An 8,681-nucleotide genomic window follows, 5' to 3' on the forward strand; every position below is an offset into this window, starting at 1 on the left:
TAAAACCTTAATGAAACATTTCCATCTCAGTGTATTTTTGTGATTGATAGATTTTGTCAAATACCTTCCAAATTGAAATTGCAGTTGCTTCGGGGTTTACAGTTGTTCTACACCCTTTTCTAATTGGGTTTCAGGTTTCTTTTTGTGTCTGTATTAGAATCAAAACAGCTATAATTAACAAAATTTCTACACAGCATTGTAGTGTTAGTGAGTTTTTAAAAATACATCTGTGCCAACACTGAACACAGAACATGCAGAACTGGAATGTGTTCACTACTTAGTGCCTCTAAGATCAGCTGCAGAATTTGGAGCCAAGTTCGGTTCGGTTTTGCTGAAATGCACACCCTGAACTCTAGTTGCTTTTAGTGTCATGTTTTTTTTGCGAGGGGCAGCATGCTCATTGACAATATATTGCACGGTTCTGAGACTAGGGTTCAGAATGGGATTTTGGAGAGGTGAATGTTTTGACGTGGTAAATGTAATATGCGGTGCTCTCCCCACCCCTTAGATGAAGTATTTAGAGGACATGATCCTGGGCAAGCCACAAGTAGATCTGTGTCAGCAGCAGACGTGGTCTTGTATGGAGTGAACCTAATTCTGCCTTTAATGTCTCAAGATCTGCTAAAAGTAAGTACAACAACACAGCTCTTATACATCAGAATCTTGCAAAGCCTTTCGACATCTGTTTGCAGATGTTGCCTCATGCCTTTATATGTGGACATAAAGTTTTGTACTATTACCTGCACCCGTATGCCTGGCTGGGAAGGCCAACCCAATAAAACCTCTCTCAGGCCTTCATCTCTGCCATTCTTGAAGAAGACGGCAGTTCAGGCAATGGCAACCTGCCCCGTGACATTAGAGCATCTTAGCCAGAGAAACTGTGTCACCAGCACTGCACTGCCCCTTATTCCCATTATGTGTTGCTTCTTAAGTTTGTAACTTTTCAAAAATCTCTTTGAATTTCAAACCAGATTGAGAGTGATTCAGGCTGATTCCGCACACGTTGGATAATGCACTTTCAATGCACTTTATCAATTGTTTGAGGTGGATTTTTTGTTCCGCACACAAAATATTCGTTCCAAATGATCTGTAAAGGATTCACCTAAAAACCTCTCCCATGCTTTAAGATATGCCAGTGGCCCTCTTCTGTTTCAAATATGAGTTTAGCATCCACAAGTGATGGAGCTTTTTCAATGGGTTAACTTTGGGGGGGGCAGGAGGGGATGTAGAATGGAAATATTATTTCTCCATTTTAAGGAATACATTTTAAAGGCCTAATTAAAACAGACGTATTTGCATTTTTCCTTTACAGTTTCCATCACTGTGTAATCAGTACTACAAACTAATTACATTTATCTGTGAGATATTCCCTGAGAAGATTCCGCAGCTTCCAGAAGACCTGTTTAAAAGCCTTATGTATTCATTAGAATTAGGGATGACATCGTATCCTTTATGATTTAACTTGTATATTATTGGTTTTTACTTATGAAGACTCTGAGTAGTCTTAAGGGCTTCTTTTTCTTTGTTAAGTTTTGCTGTATAAGACTTATTCCTCCTGAAGTATAATATACTTTCTTAAAAACAAAACGGTATTTGCTTTCAGCTACCATTTTCTGAAAAGCTGGTTCTGCCTTTCTTGAACTTATTAAAACTACCCAAACTCACATTCTTATGTTGGTGTTCACAGTTGCCTCATCCTTTAATCTTGCAGAGGCTCTCATATAGTCTTCGTTCGGCATCTCAGATCTGGAAGTAGCCTCTTTGGTGACTCACCTGCTGCTGTTTTTCTGTCAACCTAGATGAGCAACGGGCTCCTGTGATAAATCTGCCACTGTAGCATGCCACAAGACTACATGTGTCTATGTTTGCTTTCCCATAACAATAACAACAACATTCGATTTATATACCGCCCTTCAGGACAACTTAATGCCCATTCAGAGCGGTTTACAAAGTATGCTATTATTAACATTCAGTTTACTTACCCCTCACTGTGGGGGGAAGTGTTTTAACCCACACTTCTTCCTGGCATAATAACATTCTTTGGATTTGTTTTGTTTTGTTGGAAGACCTCAAACATTCCTCCTTGCCCCCTCTCTGAAGTGGTGTAGCAGCAGCTTCGTCACTTGGGCCTGCTTGTTCTAAACTATTTTTCTTTTCTTTTTTTTTAAACTGTCTCTGTGAGATAACCAGATACCTGTTTTCGAAAAATCACAGAAGAAAAGCAGTAGAAATTTCAATGTTTGTGTAGCAGTTTTAAAATAGCCAAAAAAAACCCACCCCGCATAAGTTTGTTCATAGTAGCACATTGAAAACTATGGTTGAGCAATTTGACTGTTTCCAAAAGAAATAAAATAACCCTTTAACATCAGTTAATCAGAATGAGTTCTGACGTTTGCCAGCTTTGCTTAGAAGCTTTGACGCCATTAGCAGAACAATGTGCAAAAGCACAGGAGACGGACTCCTCTCTTTTTTTAGCAACAAGGCACTTTCTTAAGGTAAGAATGTTTTACTATCTTATGAGTTGTCTTGCTTATTGAATTTTATCACAACTCGGTACTTAGTGTAAGGACATTGGACAATGACTGTGCAGAATAAAATCACATTATCTTCCATGGAGTGTGGCTTCCATAAAGCCTGGCTTTAGGTGTTTTCTATAAAATAAGCAGCATTGGTTGCTAGGTTTCCAGATAAAGAAAGCATCTCTGGTGGTGGTTTCTAAGAAGCGTATGAGCTGTCTGCCAGTGAGTAAATTCCCCAGTTCAGAAACTGGTCATGAACTCGGTAGACAATCTTAGCTATGCCAGTACCTCTCTGCCCTCTCACCTTGCAGTAATACTTGCAATAATACTGTACTAAACTATTTTACAGGTTGTTATAAGTATTAACTGAGCATGCATATCAAGCATTATGTATGCTTTGCATGTGCTGTATAAATACTAACTAAATATAAGGGCTGGGGTCCAATTAAAGAAATCTTGGTAAATTAACAGCCCAGTCTTGGTGGTGACCAGGCACTGCCGTACCAATGGCACCTCTAGTCGGTTCCCTGTGGATATTTCACAGGGGAGAAAGACCACACACGCCCCTCTACGAGGTCCAGATTGCATAGTGTGTGCAGCAGAGTCCTAAGCAATCTTGGTGTCACCTGCCAATCCAGGAGCATTGCCCAGTGAGTGGCACATGAGTGGCAGACAAGGGTGCAGCCAATCACCAGCCTCCAAATCAACCGTGGTCATCTGACCCTCGCTCCACAAGCCTCTGTTGGGATTGCATTGTTGACCAGAAAACAGGAAGGAAAGACCCAATAGAGATGTAACCCCAGTGGAGGCTTGAGGCATGAGCAGCAGACATGAGTGCCCATGCGCTCCAGGGCATCACACAACCGTGTGTTTGAGTCTCAGCCTGTTGCCATGTTCCTTTTTGCCATGCAGGGCAACAACAGGGGAGCACGCAACAGCAACCCAGCAAAGTATTTTACATACTCTCCCACCCTCATTGGGTGGGGGTGCTCATGTGTCAAACAGAAGGGATGGGTTTGAGTCGTGATGGGGGAGAGGGAGGCAGCCAAAAGGCAAAGCCTAATTTCTGGTCCTGACAATGGTCTGACTCACAGCAAAACACCGGGCCGAGGCTGGGCTTGAAACCACACTTCCCAGATCCCAGACCAGTGCCCTTACCACTGGGCCAAGCAGGCAGACACAATGGAGGCATCATTCTGGTATTGGAGCTCAGATATCAGTAGTGGCCATATGGAGCTGGGCAGGGGACAGCACCAAGGCAGTCGGTGAAAAAGCAGCACTGGGGTAGCTTGGCCAGCGTCCTCAGTTCAATCCCTACATGGGGGAGAGCCCTGTGTCAATCCAGGCATGCATAGATAATGTTTTGCTCCTGCCAGCAGCATAATGGGAAAGAGGGTGGCCCTAGCAATGGTGCAGCCCAGACTTCTATTGCTTTGCCCAACACAACCTTTGTAGTAACGCAGCCCCATTCCCACCAACAACTCTCTTGCTCTCCAGCACCCATTCCTCATGTCATTCCCTCCAGTCATGTATGTCATGCGTATCCACACCCCCTCACTAATGAGAACAGTTTGCTCTTTCTCCGGGTGGCTGCTATGGTGGTGGTTTTACTTTCTCCTCTTTGGCCAGCTGGTCTCTTCCTGGCAACTGCCTGGCAACTGCCTGAGATGAAGGTGCAGAGGCTGCAGAGAAAGATGGGGGGTTGTTGCCCTTGACTTCTGTCCCTGGCACAAGGCCAGCACTCAGTCTACCCATCCTCCAGCCTTGCTGGTGGTGACTGTTTCAAGGTGGGAACCACATGCCAACCAGAAGCCGTACTGGGCAACAGCCCTGCCCACTTTCCTGAAGCATGGGAGGGAAGTGCCACATTGGAGAACAGTCTTCTGCAGAGCCACGGCTGGCATGCGGTTCTCAAGCTATCACGTGAATATATATCATTCTTTCTTCAAGGTTATGAAGATTTGATTTTCTTTTTTGGAATTTCAGATGGTTTTTGATATGCTCGTACTGCAAAAGCACAACACAGAGATGACAGCTGCAGCAGGTGAAGCATTTTACACATTAGTATGTTTGCATCAGGTAGGCTATTTTTATATTATTATATCTTACAAAAACATAGGTATAATCACTTGTCAGTTATTCACAAGGATTTCAATGGAAGTAGATTATAATAAATAGTTTGTCAGATGCCTAAAATATTTCAGATTAATGAATTTAACTACATTAATATAGATATTATTCAAACATCCTGAGGGGCTTGAAGTTGAAAGTCTCTGGGTGTTTGTTCATTTCCCCTTTCAGCTGCAGTTCCTTCTGCCTCTTGAAATGATAAGAGTGGCTTAGGAGAGGAATTGGGTAGGAAGGATTAAAAACTCCCCTCATGTGTGCAGAAGTATCAGATATTCTTCTGTGTCATGAATTTGCCAGTCTTGGGCAAACCATGTGTGCCCAAACCACCTGTCCCAAACATGCCTATTAAGATAACCATAGTTTTCCTTAAGTGCCTGCTGTAAGAATTACTAAGACAATATATGTGAAGTACTTTGAAACTCGAAACTAAGTATATAAATGCTTCATTTTATTAAATATTATTTACGGCAGTAACTTTCTGTTGTATATTGGGTTGGATCCAGTCTAAACTGGCAACTTCTACTGATTCCCCATTACCTCCTGCGGACCTCCCTCATGTTTTTCCTCAGGGTCTCGTATCCCTCAGGAGCAGCATTTTGCAGAGACCAGTGAGCCAGGGAAGGTGATAAAGTTCCTTCCTCCCACTGGAAAATTTAGTTTGGATCCAACCCATTTTGTCATATTGATGATATAACTCCTTTTTCTTCGCAGGCTGAATATTCTGAATTAGTTGAAACGTTATTATCAAGCCAACAAGATCCCATCATCTACCAGCGGTTAGCAGATGCCTTCAACAAGCTTACCGCGAGCAGCACTCCGCCTACGCTGGACCGTAAGCAGAAGATGGCCTTCCTCAAAAGTTTAGAAGACTTTATGTCAAATGTTGGTGGACTCCTCTGTGTAAAATAAAACTCCAGAACTGTATGCCTAACTTAGACCCTTTCTGCAAAATGCACTGAGAAACGCTGAAAGCTGACTTAATCTTAATGCCTGTTTCTGGGTTTTGTTTTTTCCTCAGCCATCCTAAGATTTTAGAGAGCCTGGAAGTTTGGATATAGCAGAGTGGAATAGGAGAGGACAGCTTTAAAATCAGCTTCTGCTAATGTGTGTTAGCTACAGTCTTGTTACACCTTTCTGTGTTGCACAGAATAAACAGAAACTGAAATCTTACAAAGAATTCCACAAGTGCATACAGATAATGGGCACAGTTAAAAACAAGAACCAGTGCCTTGCCCCAAATGGCCCTGAAATAGTGACCATTCGGACTCTGAAAAATTTGGTTTTTTTGTTGCTATAAACCCTTCTAGTGTGTGGTGTAAACACATACTGAACTGTAAAACAATCCTAAGCTTTATTTTTTCCTCTGAAAATGGAGTGTGTGATCCAGAAGGAGAAGAAGAAGAAAACCACCAAATGATATTTTTTAACTTGGATTTAATTTTGGGGGGGTTGTTTTTGTTTTTACATCAACCTGGCGTTGCATGTTTTTGTGTAATACAAGTTTCTACATTATATGCTGCTGCCTAAAGTTCAGAAAGAAGAAAGGTGTATATTTTTGTTTCCCCAGAAATGAACTTTAGGAACTGTAGCCATTTCATTGCCTTAATTTAAAATACAAATAAACATGTTAGGTGAGAAATCTAAGGCAAGGTTTGGGTCTTCAGAACTGGTCTAGAATGTTGTCATTAAGCTGCTGTGTACCTGTTAGCAGCCCTTCTTTGTGTTAGCAGCCCTTCTTTGAGTGGCAAGTATTACGTCAGTGTGAGTGTAACAAAAAAGTTCATGTGTAGTTTTACTTTTGGTATCTATTGATTGATTGCCCAGGTCATACACAACTAATGCGTATTTCTAGACTGAACTGTTTGCTGAAGCAATAATGATTCAAAAGGTGTAAATTATTGATTTATACGAACTGTTTTTTTATGTTGGGGCATTGGATGCAATGGCTAGATTATGAGTCTCAAACTCTTCTAGCCAAAGGCCATGCACATTTTGATTTCAAGATTCAGAATACTGAACTGGGATCTGATGTCTTACCACCATGGTCAGATCTGCGGTGCTGTCTTCTGCTGCTCTGATCTCACTTGTTCAGCGTGTTGGCACTTTAAAGATTACCTGTATGGTTTCATCCTGCATCCACCAAATAGGAGGCTGCAGTGGGAACAAAGTGGCAGGAACTCAAGAATATAGAAGCAGGGAATTTTCTATTAGTTACAAGCCAAACTAAACCAACGCAAATATATATGCTGCTGGTTAAGCTGAACCATTTTTGATGAAGGAAGGGGATAATTTGTCTCCAAGGCCTTGAGCTTCATACCCCTGCAAGATTTGTGTTAGTGGATATTTTCCCAGTAGCGGTTTTTACGTTTTATATGGAGGGGATGTATAAAACACTCACCTTTTCAGTGCTGTGTGTAGCATCATGTTTGCAAGTCTGTGCCATCTTTCAGATGTTCATCTCAAAATGTAATTTCACTACCTAGAATTTTATATAATACAAAATCTTTAGCTCTATGGAGTGCTGTAAGGGTCCAAAACCTAACTTCTTTAATTCCTTCTTGACAAGCCATGAACCCAGAAGAGCAGGATGTGTCACTGATTCTGTAAAACCCCGTTCTCTAAATGTTTGATCTTTCCATAAAATGAAGACAGACAGGAGCAAGTTGTCTCCTTTGAATAAAGTACCTGAAGTGCTCATTAGAGTAAGGTTCAATTCAGATGTCATGACTGTCGTGAGGAACATGCTTTGTGTTTGCATGCGCCTTCCTTCTCTTGCACACTCCAATACCTCCTCCTGGTTCTAGCCTAGGTAGAAACAGTTTGCCATGACATTCAAATTGGCCAGATTATAATTACCTCGAACCACAGCTTGCCACCCACCAGAATGGTAAATTGTGATTTGAAGCAGGGGCCTTAAGTTCCCAGTGGCCAAAATCCTGGTTTGGCCATGACATCTAAATAGAGCCTTAAATCTCTCCCATCACAGTGAATATTACTTCTGCTGTTTCTGAGATGGTGTTAGTGATACATATAGAATGAGGAAATATCTTTTATTACTTCCTGATTTTTGTTTAAAAGTTTGGTTCCTTTGGCTCCAGCAAAGCCATGCGTGCTCTAATTATGGGAAATTTTAAGAGTAAAATTATTTGATATCGTTTGAGTTTTTATGGACAGTGGCTTTCAAAGGGCCATCAATTGTGTTAAAGATTGTTATGATTAGAAAAATGGGCAACTCTGTAGCCAATATTTCATTGAGAACAACTGTATAACTGCTTTGGGTGTGATTGAATCAGTTGTTTTCATAGTTTGTGTATAAACAGTTCTTTATAAAATTGGTGCTTAAAAGTGGTACCACATGAATCTCTAATTCTGGAAATATGACAAATTATTTTAGGAGAGAGAAAAATTAAAATTTACAAGATCTCACTTCATGTGTAAAAATACCTGCAATATAGTAAATCTTGCCTAAAAACTCTTCTTAACTGGATTGGGGAAGATTCTGTCCAACATTGCTGCTGTACAACCTATCTGTCCAAAATGAATGGGATTTTTACACAACAGTAGCTGGTTTGGTACTAAAATTGAGTTGTCAAGGATTGTTTGCAGTCCTTTTTTTAAAATTTACTTCCTCATTTAAATGTACATTATATTAAGGGGACACTGTCAGTACGTTTTTATCTAAAAACTTTGTAACTGTTCGTAATATCTAAGAAGGTTGACTTTCTTTCCTGTCTTTGTATTTAAAAAAAAGAATAACATTTGATCTCTTCCTTCCCCATGCAACATTTCCAGATGTCACATTATCTATGTACATCTTCTGAATGTCATTGGTTTTTAACCATTTCAGAGATACCACAGTAGCTCTGGAAGCCAGTATTGGTGCTTGTGTACCTTCACCACACTGGAGAGCTTTTTGTTACTTGACTTTATCTGTGTTTTTTTAAAGCCATCTTTAATGGACTATGATGTTTTTGTGTGAGCGAGGGCACAATGAAAGCCCATGGAAGTCAATAAAAACCATAATTCATTTCA

The 8,681-nt window shown here is 40.8% G+C and overlaps 1 protein-coding gene across 1 annotated transcript in view; it reads left to right on the forward strand.

The window, feature by feature from the left end:
• XPO4 (exportin 4) overlaps positions 1–8,681 on the forward strand; it is a 72,566-nt gene extending 63,885 nt beyond the window's left edge. The window contains exons 19-23 of the mRNA XM_054974129.1: positions 509–627; positions 1,313–1,443; positions 2,378–2,495; positions 4,506–4,598; positions 5,361–8,681. Coding sequence (XP_054830104.1) covers positions 509–627; positions 1,313–1,443; positions 2,378–2,495; positions 4,506–4,598; positions 5,361–5,558 — 659 coding nt within the window. The 3' untranslated portion in view covers positions 5,559–8,681. The remainder of the gene's footprint in view (positions 1–508; positions 628–1,312; positions 1,444–2,377; positions 2,496–4,505; positions 4,599–5,360) is intronic.

Source organism: Eublepharis macularius, chromosome 3 (genome assembly GCF_028583425.1).
Source record: "Eublepharis macularius isolate TG4126 chromosome 3, MPM_Emac_v1.0, whole genome shotgun sequence".
Taxonomy (NCBI): domain Eukaryota; kingdom Metazoa; phylum Chordata; class Lepidosauria; order Squamata; family Eublepharidae; genus Eublepharis; species Eublepharis macularius.